The sequence below is a fragment of the Carassius auratus genome, chromosome 8 (assembly GCF_003368295.1).
Source record: "Carassius auratus strain Wakin chromosome 8, ASM336829v1, whole genome shotgun sequence".
Taxonomy (NCBI): domain Eukaryota; kingdom Metazoa; phylum Chordata; class Actinopteri; order Cypriniformes; family Cyprinidae; genus Carassius; species Carassius auratus.
The window spans coordinates 12,053,345-12,081,321 of NC_039250.1; the positions used below are offsets into that span (position 1 = coordinate 12,053,345).

General features: G+C 37.8%; 1 protein-coding gene across 2 annotated transcripts; it reads right to left on the minus strand.

The window, feature by feature from the left end:
- Positions 1-2,108: 2,108 nt before the first annotated feature.
- On the minus strand, positions 2,109-27,612 carry LOC113107291 (RING finger protein 122). 2 transcript variants are annotated; one of them, XM_026269697.1, is made up of 6 exons: positions 27,301-27,612; positions 6,771-6,927; positions 5,497-5,542; positions 5,331-5,372; positions 4,267-4,346; positions 2,109-3,300 (listed from the first exon to the last, which is right to left on the minus strand). In XM_026269697.1, the coding sequence occupies exons 1-6, from the start codon at positions 27,323-27,325 to the stop codon at positions 3,186-3,188; spliced, it is 465 nt and encodes a 154-aa protein (XP_026125482.1). In that variant the 5' UTR covers positions 27,326-27,612; the 3' UTR covers positions 2,109-3,185. The 2 variants fall into 2 exon arrangements, with proteins under 2 accessions (XP_026125482.1, XP_026125481.1); XM_026269696.1 differs by having other exon boundaries at positions 4,267-4,349.
- Between the last annotated feature and the right edge of the window lie 365 nt (positions 27,613-27,977).

Genomic DNA, 27,977 nt, shown 5'->3' on the forward strand with positions numbered 1-27,977 from the left:
CCTCCTTGTTGTGTAATTGATCGTTCCCCACCTGTCTCCTGTTCCCTCATTATCCTTCCGTGTATTTATACCCTGTCTGTCTGGACGGAGTCCTTGTTTAATGTCTGAGTATTATTCATGCCTTGCCTTGCCTTGCCTTGCCTTGCCTTGCCTTGCCTTGCCTTGCCTTGCCTGGACTGTTTACCCCTTTGGAATATCCCTTAATAAATGACTTCCCTGCAATTGGTTCCCTCTCTATGTTTCCTGTACACCAATCGTAACAACAGTGTCATCAGAAGAACTATCATGTTCTTGTTCGCATGGATGTTTTTTAGAGATAATGATCTTATTCTGCTCGCCGAAACGCGTCATAGCTCATTAACATAAAGTTAACCTGATTTCAACTCTCCTCTACACTCTCAACCATAGACTGTATAAAAAATCAACGGCCAAGTCGATCATCTGCAGTGAATGGGTGCCGTCATATTGAGAGTCAAAACAGCTGATAAAAACATCACAATAATCCACAAGTAATCCACATCACTCCAGTCCATCTTTTTTCAAGAAACAAAATCATCCTTTAAGTGTTTTAACTTTAATGCATTGCTTCTGGTCAATAGTCCATAATCTATTATCACTGCCTCTGAAAAAGTGCATCCTCTGTTGTCCTCTCACATCAAAATCCGCCCACATATTTGTTTAGAACTGTTTTCACTTGTAAACAGTGCTTGATCTGTGCACATATCTCTCCTTTTTCCACTGGAGAAGCAAAATTATGGATAGAGCAATCATATTCAATCCTGAAACAATGTTTTAAAGTAAAAAATGCATAAATTATAGATTTGTTCCTTACAAACACACAGCTTTACACTTCATAAGATGTTAACCGATGGACTGGAGTCATATCAATGTTTTTTATCAGCTGTTTGGACTATTCTGACGGCACCCATACACTGCAGAGGATCCACTGGTGAACAAATAATTTAATGCTCAATTTCTCCAAATACGTTCCTATGAAAAAAAACCTCATCTTCATATTGGATGGCCTGAGGGCGAGAACATCTACAGCAAGTTTTAATGTGTGTGAGAAAAAAATTTTTATTTTTTATTTTCCTTGAATGTACATTTTTTTATATTTACAAAGGAAGTAAAATGGGCTTGGTTGGGGGCAAATCCAAAATTGCTCTGATTACTGTATTAAGTTTAAGATTGTTATTTTTTTGATGGCTGGTTTTCTTTCCTCTTGATTGTTTAAGTCAAGTCATATTTATATAGTGCTTTTCACAATACAGATTATGTCAAAGCAGCTTCACAATAATGAGCAGGAAAATTATTTATTTAGTGAAATTCATTAATTATTAAACAAATTTGATTTCAGCTATATGCAGCTCTACAGGAGACAAGTGTCATTATTTAGCTCAATTTAGTTTTGAATAATTAATTATTTGGTTGACTGTATAATTCGTTTGCTTTTTCAGATAACTGGACAACAATTATCTGAAGCTTACTCACTTATCAGCTGCATCTTCACTAATCAAAATGAAACTTTACACTACATATAGTTAAGTTTAACTTAATGAAATCTGTACTATAATTGTTCCATGTTTGGTTCTTGTAGATTTTTTCTTCAAAATATGCTTCTTTCTCACATATGAATGTTTGCTGTCTGATATTATTGGAGGTCATACACATAATTGACTTCCTTTTTGTGTTTTTGTTTTACAGTATATGTGGTGAAATTATAAGAGAATGCTTTCATTCTGACGGCACCCATACACTACAGTTGGTGAGCATGTGATGTAATGCAACAGTTCTCTGAATCTGTTCTGATGAAGAAACAAACTCATCTACATATAGGATATCCAGAGGATGAGTAAGTTGTCAGCAGATAGCTTAGCTTTTGAGTGAAATATTTCTTTAAGTTAGCTCAATGAAAAGTAAAATGATAAATGCATCAAATGACACGTTCAACATCCTTCCCAAATGTAATGAAAGGTCCTGTTCTACCATATCTATTAAACTGAAAATATTTAACTTAGCTATAAAAAAGACATGCACACACTCACACACACACACACACACACACACACATAATAGAAAATCAAACATACTGCACAGAAAAATGCTTTCAAAAAGTTTTTTTTTTTTTTTTTTGGGGTGTGAAAACATTGACTAAAACACAGCAGGTAGTAACAACAGCAACCAGATTACAGTGAACAAGCACAATACAAAAAAAATACAAAAAGAAAGCCACTTGTGTTTTCACTGGCAGCCCATTTCTGTGTCCGGGACTCGGGGAACTGTGGTAGTGTTTGTTTAAAATCTCTTAAGACAGTCGATGATTTGTGCACACATAATCTAGAATGAACGAGACATCCAACACTACTACTGGTGACTGTAAAACACACTCACACTCACACACACACACACTGATAAAGTGATTTGGGCCCAGTGTACTGTGCTGTTGTCACTTGCGGTCCAGTGTTCAGTGCTGGAATGATGTAAATCCTGTTTCCTCCTCATCTGGTCGGATGTAGAGCATTTACAATACAGATATTTAGCTTGTAGTCCCAAAACCCGGAGGATTTCTCACAGGAGTTTCAGTTGTTTTCTCAGTGGTCTGTTTACATTTCATTTTGGCACATTTTGTTGTACAACATAAATTACACTTATCCATACCTCAAATGTAAAACTTCTGTGTGCTTTAAAAAGTCACTACATAAAGTCTACAACAGTTGTTTGTTTCATCGTGTGTGTAAACACACATCCTTGTGGTAGTTGTAGTTCTTACTGTAGCAGCTTGAGTTTATAAAGCACTCAAGAGTTTCCCAATTTAAATTCTTCATGAATCTTAAAGTAGTGTTTCACACAGGCCTTGTTTTACTCAGAAATCAAAACCCGTTTGGTTTTAAAAACCCTTATTAATTCCTGAGGGATCCGGAGGTGAATTAGCCTTCTAGGATAGCATACGAACCGACATTATGACTGAACAGCTCAGTTAGCATTCACTGTTAAATTAAAGGCTTTTTTACTCAAAAGATACAAAGCCTTAGCCCGGAGGTTTCTTCAGTCGAGAATCTACGGTCTCCCTTAATGTTTTATCGAGAAGACATGCCTCTTGACCTCATCTGAGGTTCAGTCTCACAATACAGTGAGGGTCACAGTCAGGTCTGTAGAGATTTTGAAGGCTGATGTGGGTCTTGTCCCTACACCAGCTCATCCAGCAGTGTGCCTATGCTCTGGTGCTGTTCGGAGGATCCCGCCAGGGGTTTATTACACATGGGGCAGACGCAGCGCACCTCCAGCCACTTCACCACACACCTGCAAACACACGTTCTGTGTTCAAATAATGTCAAACTACACATTACAAATGTGACTTTAAAGATATAGAGAAATGGAGCATCACTTAGTTTTACCAATGGATCCTCTGCAGTAAATGGGTGCCGTCAGATTGAGAGTCCAAACAGTTGATAAAAACATCACAATAATGCCACTCGACTCCACTCCATCAATCAGTCTTGTGTTGTGAAATGTGTTTGTAAGAAACAAATCCGTCCATTAACAAATCACCAAGATACAAATCAATGATCAATAATACAAAAGTGAAAAAAAGTGTTTTGAACTGTTATGGACTGTTTTCACTTGTAAACGATGCTTGATCTGTGCATATTTCTCCCCTGATTCAGACAAGGTGACTTTTTCACTAGAGATAGAAATATTATGGATTATGAAGCTATGGTTTAAAGTTAAAAAATACAATTCACAATAAATTAATTGATGGGCTGGAGCGGTGTGGAGTACTTGTGGATTATTGTGATGTTTTTATCAGCTGTTTGGCCTCTCATTCCGACGGCACCCATTCACTGCAGAGGATCCACTGGTGAACAAGTGCTCTGATGTTACATTTCTATTATATTTCACATATATTATTTTGTTAATAAGTTTTAAAAGTACTAAACTGAACAGTAGAGAGTAGTTAACTTCACAGTCAGCATGTTTAACCTCACATTATGGGGGCAAAACACATCTCCATTAATGGCTAATCGCTAATGGCTAATAGGAAATCAAATTTGGCAAGGAATATATATATCACAAATAATTGCATTTCAAATAGTTAATGCATATAATCTGGAATGATCTAAACAGAGAAATGGAGAATGTTTAAGAGTAAAAGACCATGTCTGTAAACATGAGGTATCGAGGATCAGTCTGCAGAGCTGCTAACAATAGCAGGATGCTGCTGCTGCTTTATGAACACCAGCTGCCAGACTCCAGCTCATTACTCACCTCCTGTGAAAGGCATGTTGGCATGGCAACACTCCCAGCTCATCTTTCACCTTAAAGTCCTCCAAGCACACGGCACATGTCTGCTGTGGAGGGACGTCACGCACCACAGGGGTGTGGAGACACAAATAAAAATGAGGAAAAGTGAAAAAAAGAGTGGAAAGACATGGGTGGAAATAAAATAACTCTTGAAAGCTTTCCAAAGATATAATAGCACAGTAAAAAAAAACACACACATTTGATCATGGGTTTAAGAAAGGTTCACTGGATGCTTCTGCAGTGATTATCTATTTGGTAACACTTTAGTTTGGGGACCAATTCTTAACTTGCTGCTTATTAGCATGCATATCACTAGCATATTGGCTGTTTATTAATACTTATAACGCACATATCAATGCTGTATTCTGCACAACCATATTTTAGATCCCTTACTTAACAAATACCTTACTAACTAATAAGCAGCAAATTAGGAGTTTATTGAGGCAAAAGCAATAGTTAATAGTTATTTAATAGTTAGAATAGGTCTCCAAACTAAAGTGCGACCATATATTATTTATAACATTGTGACATTACTTATATTTGTATAGTGCACACACACTGGTCAAAAGTTTGAAAGAATTAACTTTATGTTTTTGAAAGAATTTGATCAAAATACATGAAGTAAAAATTAAAAATTTATTTTTAAAATGTGATGGTATATTTATAATTCAAATAAATTTTGTTCTTTTAAAAGTTCTATTCAGAATCCTGAAAAAAAAAACACGATTTCCTTATAAATATGAAGCAGTTGTTTTCATTGTTGTTGAATAATAATAAAATCAGCATATTAGAAGGATCATGTGACATCTGAAAATTGCATTAATGCATTACAAGAACAAATTACATTTTAAAATATACTACAGTAGAAAATATTTTACAATATTACTATTTTTACTATATCTAATAAATGCAGCCTTGGTGCGCATGTCTTCTATGACTGCTCCAGGTCTGGGAATTCCTGATATTTCCTGGTTTTCCAGGACGATGGAAGCTCTAGCATTGGGAATGTAGACAGGGCAGTTTCTTACCCCATGAAGATTCAGCTTCTTTGGATCTCCTTTTAAAATGACCTGCATTGCCCATATGCTAACAGTTAGTACAATTAGCCTTGATTAACATAATGCTTAGAAAAAAATTAATGATAAAAATGTAAGAGAAGACCTCTTTAATGTATATCTGCTTACTCTCGCTTACCTCTCTGTATCCAAAGCGTTCACTTTGGGCTTGATGTCTCAACTTACTATTGATTAAAAAAGAAAAAAATAAAGCATACAGTTACTGATAAATGATGAGAAATGCACAACAGTTTATGTAAGTCACTCAGTTTTCAGCAAGTCCCTCTAGCATCTATGGACTGAACGGTGTTCTCTCTCTAATGTTAGGAGAGGGATTGAGGATAAAATCAAACTTAGTGAGACTGAATCTGTGACATGGACACAACAAAATGAATCATGGTGATACATGCAGGCGTGAGTCATTTTCTGAGCTGGGTTCGAAACCCTGAGTTAAATTTTGCTGGTGAATCACTGATTTGACTGCTCACGACACAAGCTCTTGAGGGTCTGAACACTTGTTCACACAGCACTCTTCAAGAGCTTTCATTTGCATTTGACATGATTTACATGCTGTCCAACAGTCAAGAGCTAAGAGAGAAATCTCATATAACTATATAGAAGTCTTCTGTCTGTATATAGGAGTCTGTGCTTTGCCATTTATGTACTGTACTTCATTTTGCAATAAAAGACACAGATCAAAGACAGGAAAAAGAAAAAAGAAAAGAAAAGAAAAAAGAAAAGAAAAGAAGGTTTGATAGATTAGAAAAGAAGAAATAGATAGACAAGGAGGAAAGAAAGAAAGAATAGATAAGGAAAGAAATGAAAAAAGATTGAAGAAACAAAGAAAAGAAGAGAAAAGAAAGAAAGAAAGAAAGAAAGAAAGAAAGAAAGAAAGAAAGAAAGAAAGAAAGAATAGATAAGGAAAGAAAAGAAAAAAGATTGAAGAAACAAAGAAAAGCAGAGAAAAGAAAAAAATAGGAAAGAAAGAAAGAAAGAATAGATAAGGAAAGAAAAGAAAAAAGATTGAAGAAACAAAGAAAAGCAGAGAAAAGAAAGAAAGAAAGAAAGAATAGATAAGGAAAGAAAATAAAAAAGATTGAAGAAACAAAGAAAAGCAGAGAAAAGAAAGAAAAAAAGAAAGAACGAAAGAAAGAAAGAAAGAAAGGAGAAATAGGTATAAAAAGAAAGGAAAGGGAAGGGTGGGATATTTGAGATGGTTTGTATTGGCCTGTAATACAATAGTTACATTAATAACAGTGTTCAGGAAGCGTCCTGCTGACGTCTAAGAGTGTATCATCAACTACACTGCGACTTCCTGTTGACTTTCACCGCCGGCCCGTCTACAGCTGATCAGTCCTCAAACCACACATATGCTTGAGTGTGTGTCGTGTGTGTGCGTGAGATCAGACTCACCTTATAAAATAGCAGCAGAATATAAGGCTGAGAACGAAGACGAAGATGCCTGTGCCGAAGATCACCATATAGATATTGAGAGGAAGGTCCTGGAAGGTGACGGATGACATAGTGCAGGTCTTATTGAAGTAGATCAGTCCCAAACCGCAGAAGCACCCTACACAGGCAGTGAAATCTCATCAGAAACACGTACAGCATGAGAACAACACATCAGTTACAGGTCTGTATTAGAGCACAGATATAGCTCTCCTCTCCTCTGATGACAGGTTTGATGACTAATCTAAGTGTTTCAGACTTGAGCACTGGGTATAAACAGGAAACATTGAGGGCTTTCACTCAGTCGAGTGTCTAGGTTCTCTGTCAGACATGGGACACAACAGAAATGCAGATGTGGTAACTGACTGCCAACTATCATTACATCATCAGAATTTGGTTCCAGAATCATGAGAGAATCTGATAATCCAGTGACTCTTTGGACCATATCTTTTGTGTTTAACTTTACTGAATGTAAACTTTTAGTGTACTTTGTATTTGCAATTAATATATACCCTGGGTTTGGGACAAAATTCTGATTTCAGAGCCCTCCCCTTCAACAGCATTCCAAATATGCATTACCTTTACTCTGTTTATTATATGTAAGTGTGAACTTGTGAATTAGCTCTTATTAGTTTCATGATGGAAGTCGCAAATAACGTAAGTGAGGACATTTACTGGGCTGCTGTGTTAATAATAATACTATTTATTATAAATCATGCTTGTTTGTCATGAAATATCTATCATTAATTTGTTTGCTGTGAGCTCTGACCTCTGTCCTGACATTTTTCGGTTTTGTGCATGGACCAATTGTGTGGTGATGCATTTCAGACAGGACCACTTTGGCAAGTTACTTGAGTTTATTAAACATAATTTATCTTTGGAGGTATGGTTCCTTATGGGGGTTCTTGCTCCCAAATTAACTGAACATACAAGAGCTTAAACATTAACCCCCCAAAACCATCAACTTGGAAATAGAAGATAATTAAGACACTTAACAATGTATTTAAAAGCAAACAGTGGTAATCGTGTAGATGTAGCAGTGGGACGTCTATCCTGTTGCTTGGTTATGAGGATGAGTGTCTCTCAGTGGACCTCAGTGAAGTCCATGCCAACCGGGACTTGAAAGCTTTAGTGATATGAAACAAAGCTCATGCTTATAATGGGGAGGGAGGGAGGGTTGTGAGCTATTTGACCATACTTACCGAGCAGTAGTCCCATGTATATATGTCCTATGTCTAATTGGAGAATGGTAGTGATTCAAGCTATTTGACAGCTGACCGCATCAGCTGGTCGCAGCCTATGCCTCCGTGGCCTGACTGAACTAATGCTGCACTCGATTTGTTATAAGAAGTTTCATTTTACCTAAATTTAGCTGTTTTATTTTGGTGATATCAGTCACTTTCACTTTCTTCTAGTTTCATTTCTGAAAGAAAGTCAGACACGGGACATGTCGCATCCAGTCTAAGATGCCAGTCCAAAACCTTTAATCTATCCTCCAAACAGCTAAAAGTCAATTTGAAGAATGGGCGAGTTGTATCAATGAGTTTAAAGTTCGATGATTGAAAAAACCTATAGGGAGAGGGCCTAGGTTCAAGAGTAAAGATTCGCTTCTGTTGTTTTTAAAGTGTGGAGTCATGTTGAACACTTTTTATGATGGATGGATTGTCATGGTAAAACCGTCGTCTTAATCTGTTACGATGTGTGTGTCTCGTGTGCACTAATCATTTTTATGTGGTCGTCACCGTTAATTGTTGCATCTGCAACAGCTGCCATTAATTTCCTACTCCCTATTTATTGCCCTGTCTTTCGTCTTGTGTTTGTCAGATTGTTGTTGCAGTTTCCCGTGTTCGTGCATGGTTTCTCATCCTTGTTTCTCTCCTGTTCTCACGCTACATGGATCGCTTCACTTCCGGACTCACCCTGCATTCCTCACCTCCTCTACTCATCACAGGATTGCCAATCTCAGTCCCTGTGTCACACTCTCCTGCTGACCGGTTCTACACCTGCTCCCTGGCCGCCAGTGACCTTCTCCATTTCCATCCTGTTGATCTGACTGTTTATTATCTTACGTTCTGTGCTACCATACCTATTACTTTACCCATTATAGTACGATCTGACCATTTATGGAAGTTCATCCATCACAGCGTCTGCTGGATGGATCAGCAGCAGGAGAGCATCACCAACACCAGACGCGCAGTTCAAGGGCTCGTGATGCAGGTGTCTGAGCTCACCCAGCAGATCCAACAACTTAGCATTCCTGCTGTGTCACCTGTCTGTTCCCTGCATTGCCCCTGAGACAAGTCATCGACTGGAGCCCCATCTACCCATTCCTGAGAGTTATGCCGGTGAGCTGAACTTTTGTAGAGCATTCCTTTATAAATGTTCTATGCATTTATCATTACAGCCCCGTACGTTTGAGATGGAGGAGTCTAAGGTAGCTTTCATGCTCATGTTATCAACGGGACGGGCAGCCTTGTGGGGAACGAAAGTGTGGAAGAAACTTGAGCGTTTTTGTCCCATTGTCTATCACCTGGTAACAGAGAATTGTTGGCTGTCAAGTTAGTATTGGAGGAATGAATGGCATCATTGGTTAGAAGGGTCAAGGGTAACTTTTATCATCTGGACTGACCATAAGAATCTCAAATACTGTATATTAGATCTGCAAAATAACTCAACTCCAGGCAGGCTCGGTGGGCACTTTTTTTCAAGTGTTTTGACTTTTCTCTCTCATACCGCCAGGGTTCCAAAAACATCAAACCCGATTCATTAGCTTGTATTTTTGATCCACCTGAATGCCCGGACACTCCCGAGTGCATTTTACCCAAGAAATTAGTTATCTCCACACTCATATGGGAGGTCTAATTGAAGGCCAAGACGGCTTTAGAAGGGTTAATGCCTCTGCCCGGTTGCCCACCGAATCGATTGTTCGTTCCCGAGGGGTTACGGTTCGACGTGATTCAATGGGGTCATTGCTCCAATATGGCTTGTCATCCAGGAATAAACTTTACTAGCTGTTTAGTAAAGCAATGATTCTGGTGGTCATTAATGGCTCGCAATATTGCGATTTATATTCAAGATTTTGTTTTGGCTTGCTCAGTTTGTGCCAGTGGTAAGACGTCTAACCGACCTCCAGATGGGTTACTCCAAATGCTGTCTGTCCCTTCGAGACCCTGTTCCCACATCGCACTAGATTTTGTTGACGGTTGTTTTGACCATAGTGGACTGGTTCTCGAAGGTGGCAAATTTCATTCCCTTGCCCAAATTATCTTCAGCCATAGAGACAGCGGTTACTGTAATTGATCACGTATTTCGGTTACATGGCCTCCCAATGGACGTGGTCTCTGACAGGGATTCCCAATTTGTGTCTAAGTTTTGGCAAGAGTTTTGTAAATTATTGGGAGCTACGGTAAGCTTGTCTTTGGGTTATTATCCCCAAAGCAATGATCAGTCTGAGCGAGCCAACCAAGATTTGGAGAGAATGTTGTGATGTTTGGTATTCAAGAATCCTTCATCCTGGAGCCAACAACTCTCTATGGTTGAGTACTCGATAACTCGTTACCAGTGTCATCCACAGGCCTTTCGCCATTTGAGTGTAGTATAGGTTACCAGCCACCAGTTTTTCCTAGTCTTGAATCTGAAGTCACGATCCCCTCTACTCCAGAGGTGCCACCGCACATGGACCAGAGCCCATGAGACTCTGCTCCAGGTGAGAGCGCGCACTAAGGTTAAGGCCGATCGCCACCGGTCAAGGCCTCCCGTATTCGCCATGGGTCAAAAAGTGTGGCTTTCTACTAACAACATTCCGTTACTTTTTCCAACAAATTAGCTCCCAAATTTATTGGCTCGTTCCCTGTCACCAAGATCATTAGTCTGGTGACAATTCGCCTCAAACTTCCTCCACCGTACAGGAGAATTCATCCCACCTTTCATGTATCTAAAATCAAACCTGTGGTTATAGCCATCTGCACAAGGCTAGGCTGGTCCTTGCAAGGTCCTTCTGACATCATACCAGTCTCTTCTCACCAGTCTTCCTGTCTGCACATCGCCACTGAGTCTTCATATACTGAACTCCTCATGAATGTGGAACGTCTTTGGCACATTGACACAGTCCCTTATGTCAGTGAGAAGACTGCAACACGTTCCAAGCAAGACCAACAGGCACTCATCCTCTTACAGACAGCCTCCGAACGTGTATCTGTGGATGGTACCCAGCGCTACGCTACTCCACTTTTGCGTCATCAGCCAGTCATCCGCCTTTATGCACAGCAAGATGCCGTGATGCCTAACCTAAGCAGCACTGAGCGCCGGTTGGCCAAGGATAACGCTCGAGCAGCCTCATACTGCAAGGAGATGGATAAACTTATTCATTCTGGTTATGTCACGGAAATCTCTACAGAAGAGGCAGCAAAGTCCACAGAGTCGTGGTATGTACCTCATTATATGGTGCACCACAATGGAAAGGACAGAGTAGTATTTAACTGTTCCTTCTCCTTTAATGGCCTGTCCCTGAATGACCAACTCCTGCCGGGACCAACGCTCGGTCCAACCATGATTGGAGTCCTGATGCGGTTTCGATGTCATGCTGTGGCCATCAGCAGAGATATTAAGTTGATGTTCCACCAGATCCGCTTGTTGCCCAGTGATAAACCACTCTTACAATTCCTGTGATTCAAGGGAGGTTTCGAGATCTGGCAATGGGCTAGTAACATGCGTGAAGTTGTAGCACATCTACCTCCTGAGGCGCAGTCGGCTAGCAGTGAGCTATGGCTATCCAAGGCCAGTGACAACCTCCAAGAGCTCACGCTTGGACTCTGCTGGGACTGTCTGAACGACACCCTGAGTTACAAACATCGCCATACTGAATCTTCAGACGCTACTCTTCATAATGTCTACAGTGTCCTTGCCAAGCTTTACGACCCATTGGGCTACATTGTGCCATTCACAACAAGATGTAAAGGAATGGTTCAGGACATGTGGAAGGCCAACATTAGCTGGGATGACAAGATCCAACCCGCTGACCTTCTGGAGAAATGGTTGAATTGGGTGCAGGAAATTCCCACTTTGCAACATCTCAAGCTGCCTTGTCCCTATGCACCAGCCACTGCCGATACTGCCAGCGCAACCCGTCACATCCACATTTTTTGTGATGCCTCGGAGCGCGCCTATGGGTCAGTAGCCTACATGCAGACGACAGATGAGAGTCAACAAGTCTATGTCTCCTTCTTGTTTGCCAGATTGAGAGTCGCGCCCTGTAAACAGATGTCTATTCCGCATCTTGAGCTCAGTGCCGCGCTTACAGGTGCACAGCTGGCTAGAGTGATCGAGACAGAGCTTGCAGTACCCCCTGAGCACATCACTCTTTGGTCAGACTCCACAACTGTACTACATTGGATCAAATCAGAATCCTGCCGTTACAAAGTGTTCATTGGAACACGCGTCGCAGAAATCCAGAACCTGACCAATCCTGTTCAATGGCGGTATGTTGATACTCTAAACAATCCAGCTGATGATATAACCCGCGGACTCACTCTGCAAGAAATGGTACAGGATCATCGCTGGAACAAAGGTGCACATTTCCTCCATTTGTCTGAGAGGGAGTGGCCCAACATGCCTTCATCTGAGGTAGAACCAGACACCACAGAGTTAAGGAAGTCTGCCTTCATGGGAACTATGTCCAGCATCTTGCCAACACAACTTCCAGACCTCAGTAAGTTCTCCAACTGGAAAGAGCTTCTTAAGGAAACTGCTAGCTCCCTTCACAGGGCGGCTGATCCTATTACTACAGTACACTTTCCCACTGCTGATTTTCTGCAAGCAGAGAAGCTGATGTTACAAAGGGCTCAAGAGGACTGCTTTGCTGAAGAATTGAGAGCTCTCAAAGCTGGACGTACTCTTCCTTCAGACAGTCGTCTCGCATCTCTGTCACCAGAATATGAAGGAGCCACAGAGCTACTCAGAGTCGGTGGCAGGTTAAGGCATGCTGAAGGACTAGACCTGGATACTATCCATCCAGTTATCCTGGACCCAAGCCATCCCGTGACAAAGCTTATCGTCAAGGATTTTGATGAGTCACTACTGCACCCTGGGCCAGAACGAGTTCTTGCCGAGATCAGACGCAGGTTTTGGATAATCCGTGGTAGAGAGGCTATTCGAAAGCATCATTATTCATGTCTGGAGTGCCGGAGATGGAGAGCAAAACCCGATGTACCGAAGATGGCAGACTACCCACCAGCTCGGCTACGACTCACTAAGCCACCGTTCTATTCAACCGGAGTTGATTGCTTTGGACCTTTCCAAGTGAGGATTGTTCGCCGCACTGAAAAAAGGTGGGGCATTGTCTACAAATGCATTACAACTCGCTCGGTGCATCTGGATCTATTAGAAAGCCTTGATACCGATGCTTTCCTGCTGTCACTGAGAAGATTCATCTTTCGACGTGGTAGACCGTTCAAACTCCTCATGGACAATGGTACCAACTTTGTCGGTGGAGAGAGAGAGCTACATGAAGCCGTTGCTGCCATGACACCTCAGTGGAGAGAGCAATTTGCTGAACAGCAGATATCCTTCCGATTCAATCCTCCAAGTGCTCCCAGCTCTGGAGGACAAGGACGAGGAAGAGACCACCAAATAGACTTTCTCATACTCTTTCAACTGCCATGTGGACAGTTGGGGGCGGCCTTGTCTGAAAGTCTATTTGTTTAGCGCTGAAGTTTTCTAAGCGCGTGAACGCTCCATCACATGAACTGCGCCTGGACAGAGAATGTAGTGCGCTGCTCAGTTGTTCGCACTCAGGGATGACGAGAGAAGACCCTGAGACCCTTTTCGTTACTTTTGTGTGCGTTTTATGAAAAGCAAGTAAGTTTTTACTACTGTTGCATGTTTGTACTGCATTGTGATGAATGTTTTGAGATTCATGTATGTTCATACGAACTAGTTTTAGTTGTTGAACTGCGTGACTAATTAGTGTAGTCATGATGCCAGAGCGTGATATAATATGCGACATGTTTCCTGTGTGCAATAATTAGCCCTCTATATGTCGATTTAGACTTTATTTGTGTTAGTTATTTAGAGATATGCTTCTGTGTTTCAGTGCAGTGCATTTACTGTTTATTTGGTGCTAGCTGCATCGACTGTTATAGTGATACAGTGTCAGGCTGCATAGCCAATTAAAGATGCAGCAGTATAGACATTAAAAGGCATAATAGTAACATATTTTGTTGCACTGTATTAACGTAAATTATTATTTATGTACTGTACTGTTGTGAATGATGACAATGAACATAGTATAGCATTCCTTTATTTGTTTATTAATCAGTTATTCTTACCATTGCATTATTTCTTTTTCTTTCTCTCTGTTTAGACCACATACACACTTATAAGAACTTGTATATTGGCATCCTGATCTTGAAAATAAAGCTGATAAAAGGATTCTCTGGCCGGAATCTTTCTGTAGTGCTCCCATCCTAAAACGAACCACTAGTCCACACTTTACACAACCAATCATGTTTCGTTTTGTGCCACGTCATGTTTAGGGGAATAGAAATGACAGACCATTGTGTAAAATTCTTGGACGTATTTTAAAGAGTCTATTCCACAAACTTTACATATTTCACATCCTTTTGTAGACCCAGTGTTTAGTTGAATCTATAAGTGCTCATTGTCATAGTTGTAAATACGATGGCTTTCTCCTTTCATTAGGGGATTTGGCATTTTTTCCAGAATGCGCCACACGCTTCCAGGGAATTCTGTATAATTCAACAAATCAGATGACGACTTTGAAACTTTCTAAGTGTTTCGAATTTTCTGTGCCATATTCAGTGTTGGGAAAAGTTACTTTTAAAAGTAATCCATTACAATTTTGCGTTACTCCCCTAAAAGGTAACTAATTATGTTGCTTATTAACATTTGATGGGAAGAAATGCGTTACTTTACTTTTGAGTTCCTTTTTAAATCTGGGCGGGGCTTGCTTGTTGGTTTTTAATATATATAAAAAAAGTTATTTTACAAATGTAAAAGCCTTTTCACAACAAAAGTGAAATTAGTTTGCATATGACTGTTTGTATTCATTTTGAGGAACACTGAATCTGATTTTGTGTAGGTGAGATAAGTAAATACATGTTTATTTTTAGTCAAGAACTAGTCTAGAACTACAGTAACATCACAGCGCACACAACACCTCTGCACTTACTCCCAATTCTTCTTAACATGGCAACACGAGTGGTGTCAGTCAAGACATGGGAACAAAGTAACTGCCGTTACTTGTTTGAATAAGTAACTCAGATATTTTTCTTCTAAATTAAAAAGTAATGTGTACTTTGCTAGTTCCTTGTATTGCTTTACCCCCAACACATATGCATCAGACGTTCAGCCGATGGTCTGTATGCGTGACATCTGAAGCTGAGACTAGGAAAACAATGGAAAAAAACGTGATTAGCAATGGGGCTAGTTTTGTTTGACAGGCAACCTGGCAACCTGGAAACATTCCTCAGAGATTTTGGTCTATATTGACATAACAGCATTGTGCAGTGGTTGCAGATTTGTCAGCTGCACATCCATTATACAAATCTTCCATTCCACCACATCCTGAAGCTGCTTTATTGGATTGAGATCTGTGACTGTGGAGGCCATTTGTGTTTAGTCAATTCATTTCCATGCACAAGAAACCAGTTTGAGATGATTTGAGCTATGTGACATGGCAGCGTTATCCTTCTAGAAGAAGCCAGATGGGCACACTGTGGTCATAAAGGGATGGGCATAATCAGCAACAATAATTAGGTAGACTGTGGCTTTAAATGATCCTCGGTTAGTACTAAGTGGCCAAAAGTTTACCAAGAAATTATACCACACCATTACACCCCCAGCAGCAGCAGCGTGAACCACTGATACTAGCAGAATGGATCCATGCTTTCAACGCTGTTTACACCAAATTCTGACCCTATACCATCCAAATGTCACAGGCAACCTTTTTCTAATCTTCTGTTGTATTTTGGTGAACCCCTAATTATTATCAGTTGGTAAGGTAGTTGTTAAGTTTAGGTTTTGAGGATTAAGGTTGTCGAATATGGTCATGCAGAATATGTGTTTTATAAGTACTAATAAACAGACAATATTTTAATAAATGTCATGCTAATAAGCAATCCCTATACTGGACTAGCACTAGTTGATTAGCCTGCTAGCTTACCATAATGATACCTAACAAAGCATGTTTTCTTAGCATAGTGATATGGCCAATTATCTTTGTAGCTTAGCATAGCCTACCATAACTATTAGCCAGTGAATCTGCTAGCTTTGCTGCCAGTGCTACTCAAGAGTAACTAAAAATGCTATCAGATTATTTAAAAGATAATGCGTTAACATGATACATTTTTGAAACAGACATTTCAAAAGGGGTCAACCGTTTAAAAATATTATATATAGGCTACAGTACACATTTCAACAAAAAATATGAAGCAGTATAATTGTTTTTAACATTGATGATGATTATAAATGTTTCTTGAGCAGCAAATCATTCTATTAGAATGATCATGTTACACTAAAGACGAGTAATTATGCTGAAAATTCAGCTTTGCATGACAGAAATAAATGACATTTTACAATATATTCAAATAGAAAACTGCTATTTTAATATTTCACTATATTACAGTTTTTTTGGGATCAAATAAATTATATTGTATGATGGTAGTCTACAATATCAAAGTGTCAGGACATAAATCATAGATATTTCACTTATATCTGATAAATGTAGGGCTTTGATGATAAACAAAACAAAATGTTCAACTTTTTTTAAAAAATATCTGTACTCTATATCTCTCAAATTACAGGGTTACTTTTTAAACATGATCTTTTATTTAATGATATTTTTTTTGTAATATTCTTTTACTTATATCTTCATATTTTGGTCCAAAACAATCTTTAAAGGGGGGGGGTGAAATGCTATTTCATGCATACTGAGTTTTTTTACACTGTTAAAGAGTTGGATTCCCATTCTAAACATGGACAAAGTTTCAAAAATTAAGTTGTACGTTTGAAGGAGTATTTCTGTTCCAAAAATACTACTTCCGGTTTGTCACAAGTTTCGGAAAGTTTTTTTCGAGTATGGCTCTGTGTGACGTTAGATGGAGCGGAATTTCCTTATATGGGTCCTGAGGGCACTTCTGCCGGAAGAGCGCGCGCTCCCGTATAGCAGAGCACTGAGAGGCTGAGCATAGACATTCATTCACTGATCAGAGCGAGAGCGTCGCGAAATGTCACAAAAGGAGTGTGTTTTTGGTTGCCAGGGCAAGACAACCCTGCACAGATTACCAAAAGAGAAACAGCATTAAGGGACCAGTGGATGGAGTTTATTTTTACAGAGCATCAACGGAGTTGTGCAAGTGTTTGTGTTTGTTCCCTGCATTTCGAAGATGCTTGTTTTACAAACAAGGTCCAGTTTGACGCCGGATTTGCACATTGTTTATTTCTTAAGGATAATGCAATCCCAACGAAAAAGGGCCACGATCGTGTGTTGGAACCACATGCGGTGAGTAAAACTGCTTCAAATATCTATGTGTTATTAACTTAGCTATCGGCGCATAAGCACATCAAGTAAACAACATGCGATGTTGTCATCAAACTGCACTTTCCACATGTACAGCTTAAAAAAAAAAAGATGACAAAGTGGAACTTAGTCATTTTCCAAAACCGCTAAGCAAATATATACAGTTTCAGTACATACCACATAGAGACTGATTGCTGATGCTGCTCTTGTTCAATTTCAGCCTCTGGATCTGATTCTGGATCATAAATATATGCTGAATCTGACTGTTAGCCATGGTTTGTTTTGGTTGGTTTTGTCCTCACGGTGTCACAGCTTCCAGACGCGCTCAACGCAAAAGCCTACTGGCGCTCGTGATTCTTTCGGGAAAAATCGGTACAGACTATCTTTCTCTTATGAATATAATAAAACTAAAGACTTTTTGGAGTTATGAAGGATGCAGTACTACTTTATAGGTACTCAAGATTAACAGGAGAGTGAGTGAAAACGAGCATTTCACCCCCCCCCCCCCTTTAAAGACATTAAAGGTATAGTTCACCTAAAAATGAAAATTTTATGTTTATCTGCTTACCCCCAAAGTATCTAGACTAAGGTCTAGACTAAATGTGAATGTGCATTAATTCACCCTACTCGCAAAAAAAAAACTGATTTAGTGTTCAATGAATTAAATGAAATACAATCTCAGAAAATGATGCAAACCTGCAACAATTAAATGTTAAATAACACAAATGTATCTAATCCCATTTTATTAACTAATGTCTTGGCTGCTGACCTCTGATGATTCAGTTCAACCATACTAATAAGCAAAAATGACTTTAGATAAACGAATAATTGTGCTTCATTTTTTTTTTTTTTTTTATTGCTGAAGAGTGTTGAACTGTGTTCTACTGTACAGACGTGAATGTACTTTTCCTTCAGTCTGAGGTTTATACATAACACTTTTTGATGTGAAAGGGCTTTTAAATATGCTATAAATAGAACTTCTTATATTAAAAACAATCAAGCCCTGCTCATATTTAAAAAGTAATGCGAAATTAACGCAACAGTAGCGTAAAGCATTACTTTCTCTTAAAAGTAACTAAGTAATGTAATTAATTTACTTTTTTAGGGAGTAATGCAATATTGTAATGCACTTTTAAAGGTCCCACTTTTCATGTTTTTTTGAAGCTTGGATTGTGTTTACAGTGTGCAATATACCATGTTTTCATGTTTCGCTTTTAAAAAAACACAGTATTTTTCACACAATTCGCTTATCTGTATACCGCTGTTTTCAACACGTGCTGGAGATGTACTTCTAATCAAAGAACGCCTTTACTGACGAGATGCGCATGAAAATCGCATTAGATTTTTTGCACAGCCCTACCATCTAGTTAACAAAGCTAAACAGTGTTGCAGTTTGTGTAATAAGTTACATAAACTGTTAAACGCACCAACTTAAATAATAAAATACACTTACTGGTTGTGGTCCATAAACAACACCTTCTCCAGACAAAGAGGGAACTGCTCCATCTTTCAAGAATAATCTTTGTGTGAATCTGGCATTAAACTGACTGAGATTGAGGATGCTGTTCTCAGCAAAATGTGCTGCACGTAGTTTTACAAGTGGATTATAATTTTCAGGAACCGAGATAAACATAAATTGTAACCACTGATCTCTAAAACAAAGATGACTGGACTCCGAGATGAAAATAATAGCATTTCGACGACATGGCGACAAACACACTCAAGTCTTCTACAAACGCAACTCTTCCTTCTTCTCCGTGGGAGTGCGACAAAACCACGCCCTCTTTTTTGTGTATTCATGTGGGCAGAGGTTAGTCAAAAAATGGTTCTATTGATGTCATTACTGCAGGAACTAGAGGGATGTAGTCCAAACTGGCCGTTCGATGTAGGCGAATTCTGTTAAATAAAATATCTCGCTTGGCATTGAACTTATAGCTTTAGAATTTTACAGATATTATTTATACTCTAACAACAACATTACACACTAACTAAAGTTTGAAACATGGGATCACGAAGAACGGGACCTTTAAAAGTAACTTTCCCCAACACTGCTGGCATGTAACGCGTCTTCTTCTTCTTCTTGCTTTATGGCAGATAGCAGACTTATAAATGCATAACCGCTACCTATCTCTCAAATGGACCATTGTGACTCCTAATTGAGATTGTAGATAGAGTTTCAATGGTCCATTTGAGAGATAGGTGGCGGTAATGCATTAACAAGATTCAGACATTCTGTGAATCAGAGGTAAAAAAAAAAACTATATAAATACTGTTCAGTTTCTTGCACAAACCAATAGTTTTTTGTCTTCACACATCAATGTATCGTCACGAGCCGCAGGGTTTAATTTGGTTTTGTTTGTGTATGTGTACTGACATACTGGAATGGTTTGAATTAAAAATCTTCGTTGGTGTTCTACTGAAAAAACAAAGTCACCTACATCTTAGATGCCCTGGCGGTAAGCAGATAAACATCACATTTTAATTTTTGGGTGAACTATCCCTTTAATATGTGATACTAGAATCATTTTTAAGATACAATATCATTATGTATAGCATTATATCGGTAAATCACACTGGAAAATGTCTGTTACTGTGACTTTAAAAGAAAAGCAAGGAAAACAGATATTGGACCTGATGAATGATTCAAAGCTCTTCACCTTACCATTTATCAAGAGGTCCCGTGGGTCGCTGCTACACTTAAAGTGCAATTAGAATGCTGATTGAGTCTAATTTCCCTCAGTAACGCTGGAATAATCACTGATTTTAAGCAGCTGGCTGAAAGGAAATTCCACCAAGCATTGCCACAGCATTACACAACATGCATAGGCCTGTTCTCAAGTCAAAACACACAGGAGGACATTGCATGCTTTAATAACACATCAGTGATCTGTGATTGGACGAGTGCCCATATAACTTCCCCACTTGCTGTGTTCTTATTGTTCAGGAGCAGAAGTGCCTAAACTGCTCTGCTATTAATGAATAGGTGCCTGTGGCTTATAAATTGTAGACATTCATTATGCTCACATGCATTTTGTTGGCTGCTTGTAAAAAACAATCAAGAAATGGAGGACATCAGATTAAAAATAAAATGTGTTTTAAAAGCTAGACTGATGTTTATTATTTTCATAAACCATTCTCAGGGAATCATTTGCCATTTTGTGCCTTATGTGTTTCTCTATGACCTACTGTATACTCTAGATATACGTGTATATAATTCACAGCACAAACCATATTATTTAATATATATTTACCTGTTTAGTGTGTAATACAAAAAATAGTCAAATTAAACATTTTTTGCATGTTTACAACACTGTTGATTTTTCTAATAAGCTCTATGTAAAAGCAGATTTTGTTTTTGCCCTTGCACATTCAGCCCTGTTCTGCTGGAACATTTTCCCATTTAAATGCAGCTTGAGCTTTCTGATATCATATTTGTAAGTTAAGTTTTTTTTTTACTTTTTTCATACCTAAATATAGAAAAATAATTCCAAGAATATCACAAAAGATATTATTTATTATATATTATTAGAAAAATTTTTTTTTTAAAAAGTTTTAAAAGTAACCCTTCTATGTATGTGCATCTGTGCAAGACACAGGTGTAAAAGCTTCAGAATCAAGCGCTGGTAAACCCACATAACGGTATCGTTTCCTGATAATAAGACCAATAAAAAGAAATACATTTGGATGGCACTTGGTATTCTTGTACGAGATTCATCAAATAAAAACATAAACACCCGGCTCTTTCATTTCTGCTGTCTCTGTCAGCTCTTCAGAAGTTACCTGGACCAACAGAAATCGATAACATTGTCATTTAACATAATTTCTGGTGAAAGTGAGACTCGTCTGCCTCAAGTAGAGTTGTGCTTCCTAGAAGGGAAATCGATAGCAGATCACTGCTGCAGTCTCAGTCTCTCCACTTCATTTTCATACTCCCTGCTGACAAAACAACTGATAATGGCCTCTCCAGTGTTGCCAGGTTTTCACAAGAAAACCTGCCCAAGCGTTTTGAGGGGGTCCCCAGTTAAAAATTGCGTTCCAGTGGGTATAATACACATTTCCTTTCTAAAATTTGAATTCCAAAAATATCATAGGCAAGTAGGCGTCTCGTTGCAGTCTGCGGTGGACATCCAACCCCGCCCACATCCAAGTGTGACGTTGAAAGCCACACCCACGCCCGAATACGTTACAGTCTCATTCATTTTGAAACAGGAAAAAGCATCCTTAAGAAGTTAAGTCGTATTGTTTGCCAACCACTAAAAAATAAGTTGTTTGCCGTGTCGGTAAGTAAAAAAATTATATTTGGTCTATACCAAGACTTAAAACATTGACAGCATTAAAAATGTGTGCATCGTTTGTGTGCATGAGTATAAACAAAGGTTTGGCATGCTTAGTATGTTTTGAACTTTATATAGGCACGTTATTACATAGCTAGCAAGATGGTCTCTCAGTTTGGTTCACTAGGCTACATAATCATGGGGAAGACTGCAGATCTGACAGTTGTCCAGAAGACAATCATTGACACCCTTCACAAGGAGGGTAAGCCACAAACATTCATTGCCAAAGAAGATGGCTGTTCACAGAGTGCTGTATCCAAGCATGTTAACAGTAAGTTAACTGTCAAAACGGTCAAAGAAACCTGGGCTTCCAGACCACGTCAGCAGTGACACAATCTGATCACCTCCATGCCACGCCGAATTGAGCAAGTAATTAAAGTGAAAGGAGCCCCTACCAAGTATTGAGTATATGTACAGTAAATTAATATACTTTCCAGAAGTCCAACAATTCACAAAAAAAAAATGTATTATTATTATTATTCTTATGAAGTATTCTAATTTGTTGAGATCATCAACTCAAATTGTGAAACTTGTGTATTAAATAAATTCAATGCACACAGACAGAAGTAGTTTAAGTTTTTCTTTTAATTGTGATGATTTTGAAATATCTGTACTATTTAACTGTTTTCTATTTAAATGTATTTTAAAATGTCATGTGTCCTGTGATTTCAAAGGTAATTTTAGCATCATTATTCCAATCACATGATCATTCAGAAATCATTCAAACATTCTGATTTGCTGCTCAAAATACATTATTTCTTTGATGAATGAAAGTTCAGAGCATTTATCTGAAATAGAAATCTTTTGAAATATTTTGCCTTTCTCATTAATTTTGATCATTGTAAAACATCCTTGTTAAATAAAATGATTCATTTCTGTGTTCAGTGTTTGTGGGTCTGGTGGAAACGCTGCAGTTTTGCAAGTATAGGTCTCTGCAGGAAAGTAATGGGAGTTACGAGATCAAGGTGTTTTTACACCATGATACCTGATTAGTTGATTTAATAGTGACGTTAGGTTTAGGGGTGGGGTTGGGTAAGGGGGATAATTTAGATTGCATGATTCAGAAACACCCAGCAGTTTCAAAACACCCATATGGTGATAAACGCCCACTTTTGCTCTGCAGAGACCTAAGTCTCCAGTTTTGAGTTATATATATATCTTATCAAAAACCTTTGACTGGTAGTGCATTTTTGTTACATTTTTAATTATTATTATAATTTGTATTTGTATTTTTGTAAAATAATAAATATAAAAATACCCAGTGAAGCAATGAATGTCTTTTTTTATTCATCTTTAAGTGTGTGGAGAACCCAATTTGATGAACAACCCCTCATGTTACTTACTGTGTGTAATCTACTAAAGCAAGTAATCTCTACTGTATGTAGCCTATGTGTAGCCTACTGCATATGGAGAACTGTTGCTTCTGTCATTCAAATATGAACACTTTATGATAAGTGGAACACATATTTAGATAATTAAAATACAATTATAAATGAATGAAAATGCGTTTTACCTTTAGAACACCAAAATCTAATTGTCCCCTTTAAATTTTATACATTCAAAACTTGCCTTAGGTAGGTCATATGCATCTCATTACATAAATGAACAAGGTAAGCTTTTATTATTATTAATAATTAGCCTTATTTAATCAATGCAAGTGTTTTACAAGCTATGATGACTAAATCAGCACCATATATGAGCAATATTACATATATTAGATTTAAGTTGTGCCATTTTAGCCTAGACATCCTTTACAAAAAAATAAGAAAATGTGTATTAGTAAAATGAAGGACAACATTATTTTTTTTAGAACCCCCGAAATTGCCCTAAATTGCTTCAACGTACTTCTGGGTTTCCCGTACGGGGATGGGGAATCACAAGATGACGTATTTGACATGGGCGTGTCTTCCGGGAAAATCTGGGATTTGGCAACACTCTCAAGAACCTCAGTAAAGTACTTTGAATATATTACTGAAAAAACTGCTTTGTCCAAAAGAAGTCCAAAACTTATTTTAAACGTGTAAATATTACCAAGTACTGGCATATGCTTCCAATTGTTTATCGATGAGCTCTTTTCCTTATGCTTGATCATTATCAATATCATTTAATAATATAATCTGTTGCTTTTTCCCCAAATAAGTTTACAGTTAAGGTTTTCTTTTAATATTGATATTGCATTATTTATCTGATTATAATTTATAATGTGTAATTAAGCATTCATTTAGCCTACATTTATTCATTTTGCAGCCATTTTTATCCAATTGGGGAATACATCGAGCGATTCATCTTAAAGAGGCAAACAGACCCAGGAAGTGCAAAAGAAATTATGTTTTATATAAAATACTTAACACTTTCTAGCATGGTATTTGCAATTAATTATAAATGTTTTATAGGTTGAATTTATATTAAATGCAATTAGTTGAACTTGAGGATGACCTAAATACATTTACATGCAAATTAATAATTCTATTCTATTTTGAAACGTGTGCTGTTGATTGCATTCATGCTAAACTATATACCGTATTTTTCGGACTATAAGTCGTACTTTTTTTCATAGCTCGGCTGGTCCTGCGACTTATAGTCAGGTGCAACTAATTTATCAAACTTAATTTGACATGAACCAAGAGAAATGAACCAATAGAAAACATTATCGTCTACAGCCGCAAGAGGGCGCTCTATGCTGCTCTGTGCTCCTGTAGTCTACACTGAAAACATAGAGCGCCCTCTCGCGGCTGTAGACGGTAATGTTTTCTCTTGGTTCTTGGGTCTAAATAAATGCGATTTATAGTCCAGTGCGACTTATAATCAGAAAAATACGGTACTTGTAATTTGTATTGAAACTTGTGATGCATTTAAATATATTTGCAATTACACATTTGTAACGATGATGTTACAATTTAGTACATATTTCCTTTAAAGATAATATCGAATAACTCTAATTATAATTAAGTACTTTACATGTGATTTAGCATGTTAGTTGGCACATCAAAATAAATTCTTTAAATTATGACAAAACACAATGATTTCAAATTAATCTGGTAATAATAAAAAGTGTACTTGACAGTATAGTCTCTTTAAGTACTATTAAGGTTCTATTAATATTATATCATCTGCAAGTACATTTGAAAAACAAATGTAGTATTCTACAAATGCACATTCGATACGATTAACTTCTTATTCGCAATAAAGCATAAATAAAAAATCGAGCAGGAGGTGAGATGAGAGGTGTTTGGAAGAGACATACACAAGAAGGCGTATAAATGTTCAAACTAGGTCACTAGAGTTGCTTGCCATTTAACAGACACATTTGCTTCAGTAACAGAAAGCCATTTGCGGAGGCCTTCCCGCAGGAGCAAGCACATGGTGAGGAGTCTCTCACTGATAAAGCAGGGTTGAGTCACCCCTTCTTGGGATTTAAACCGTGCTTTCTGTGTTGGCAAACCAGACCCTTAAACAAACCATGCATTTGCCAACAGAGCTCTTTGCAAAGCAGCTGACCTATATTGTGAGGATAATGCCGGTGTGAAAAAGATGGTTGCTTCCTGTTCTCTGTCTGTTATCAAAAAAGATGCAGCAACATTGACACAGTTACAATCGATCTAAATCCATTGATACCTTAATATTATAAATAATTGTTATCAAGTAAGTACATATTTTTAACCTTCAGTGTTTCATTGACATTAAAATAGTTAGAATTCTGTCATTATTTATCTTCTTTTGTGGAACACAAGAATGTATTAGTCATGTTTGACTGTGTAATAATAAAATGACTGCTTTTTTACATAAAGCAGGCCCAAAATGTGCATTTCAGCTTATTCTGATCTTTTTAGTTGAGTTTTGCATTAAATATTAACAAGCCCACGAGATTATAGAGGGCTCTCGTCTGTGAAATGCTTTCAAGACAAATATGGAATGACCTATAAATATGAAACAAGGGTATGATCGAAAAATTTGAACAACTCTCAGTGACTCCAGACAGAATGAGATGTAGATCTGTATCAGATCTAAAAGTATAATCAGATGAATGCCACAGCTTTGGTGTATTGGGGAAATATTAATAATCTGTTGAGAGATGTATTCTGTCAAGCTGATTGTCCCTTTACATGTCAACATCATCAAAAGTCAGTTTGAGGTGACAAGCTGACAATCAATCTAGGCTCCTTTAATTAATGGTTTGAATATATGACTGTTGAAGAGTGACTAGAATGAACCTTGTATTATATGAAAATAGATATTGCATATGGGTCAATAATAAGACACTTTTGACTATCTCCTAAGCTATTAAAAAATGCATGAAAATTAGTGCTGTCAGACGATTAATTGCATCCAATATAAAAGTTTTTGTTCACATAATATATGTGTGTGTACTGTTATGTATATAAAAATTAGGGGTGCTCCGATCACGATCGTCCGATCGTTATGCGCATCTCATCAGTAAAGCCGGTTCTCTAATCATCGGTTAATTCCATCAGGTGCATGATTTCACACAGAGCAGCTGTTACTACACAGAGCCGTTGTTAATAGAGAAGATGCGCAAATCCACTTCATTTTCAGCGTTTATTGGCGCATCTTCTCTATTAACAACGGCTCTGTGTAGTAACAGCTGCTCTGTGTGAAATCATGCACCTGATGGAATTAACTGCTGATTAGAGAACCGGCTTTACTGACGAGATGCGCATAACGATCGGCCGTTCGTGCGATCGGAGCACCCCTAATAAAAATACACACTCATACAAAATATATTATGAAAAGATTTACATGTATTTACATGTATATATTTATATCATTTATATTATATAAATATATTTAATACAGTATATATTTCTTAATATATGCATGCATGTGTGTTTTTATATATACATAATAAATATGCAGTACACACACATATATTATGTAACCTAAACAAAAACTTTGATTTTGGATAACTTATTAAAATACAGTTATAAAAATGGTTTAAAACATCTGTTCAGTGATATAAAAAAAAACAAAGTTCAGTTTCTAGTTTTAAAAAAAAAATGGTATGTTTCTTTTTAAATTATTAGCAATGTTATTATATTATTATATTGTTTGTTGGCATATAATAATAAATGAACCATCCTTTAATATAATATTATTTTTTTCTGCCAAATCAAAGTCATTTTATAACATGACAATAAAACCATAAACAGATCCCTTTAGACCAATCACTCCATGTCAATGTCATTAAGTTTGATTAATATATAAATTTAATTAATCTTACAAATGAAGTAACCCTGAGAAAACTTAAAATACACTGTTATAATTATTGGATATTCAGGACTCAAAATGTGTGATGGTTGTAAAAAAATTCATTCGGTCATTCGGTCAAAAAGTCATTCGGTAAAACTTTTTTTTTTTTTACGAAATAATTGTTTTTTCAAAATGTCTCAAACCAGTGTGGATACAAATATTAGCCTACATTTCTAAGACCTTGCATGTGCGTTTTAAATTAGATTTTTAAAATATTACTTTGCCAATTTATAGAAACATCTCATTGTTATGAACACGGTGTTTGTTTATATCAACCCTCACGCTTTTATCTTCATTCACTGTTTAAATATAGCAGCATATAAAATAGCCTCCAGTATTTGAGGACGGATCCTACCGTTGCACCACTGGAAAGGGTGCATCAATCCCCGTGTTTATAAACAGAGTCTGTCTGTCTGTCGCGCTGTCAGGCCACGCAGCACAGCTGGATTCATCTAAACACACTCCTCACTCGTCCTCATCGCGATCTCAGGTCTTGTCAGCTAGTAAATACGCGCACATTCACCACATCTGACTCGTATTCAGCTTGCGTTTAGGTCCGTCCTTCGTTGTACATCTGATCGCGTGTCGTGGCTGATGTTGATGGCATCCATTGAGAACTAAACAAGAGCGAATTAAAGTCCCTCCCAGACGGAGTGATGGACACAAAATCGAGCCAATCTTCCTCTCCACTGTCTTCTGTGACTCACACATGAAGACATAAACAAGACAGTCCTCTGGCTGTCATTTTGTACGTTCATATGACACATGTCATATAATCAAAAAAGAAATAAAATAGCAATGTGTAATTACACTTTCTAAAGATTTTTTTTTTCAGTGCAACATTCATGACTGTGTTGGATTTTGGGGTATGCTGGAATTAGTCAATCCACCCTCATGCCTAGTTCTGAAATGTGACAGTGGCCCTCAAGAGCCCACAATGGGCCCCGGTATTAAAAAGAGCCCACCCTCTTGTCTTCACAATGTGGTGGTACTGAGATATTAGAGGGGCCCCTAAACTGTCACAAGTATAAA

Excerpts from the sequence above, each read along its gene's own strand:
- LOC113107291 (XM_026269696.1), bottom strand. The coding sequence starts at position 27,325 with ATGCACCCTTTCCAGTGGTGCAACG. Across the intron at positions 5,373-5,496 it reads AACGCTTTGGATACAGAGAG|GTCATTTTAAAAGGAGATCC; the intron begins GTAAGCGAGAGT and ends TGGGCAATGCAG. Across the intron at positions 3,301-4,266 it reads CAACATGCCTTTCACAGGAG|GTGTGTGGTGAAGTGGCTGG; the intron begins GTGAGTAATGAG and ends GTGTGTTTGCAG.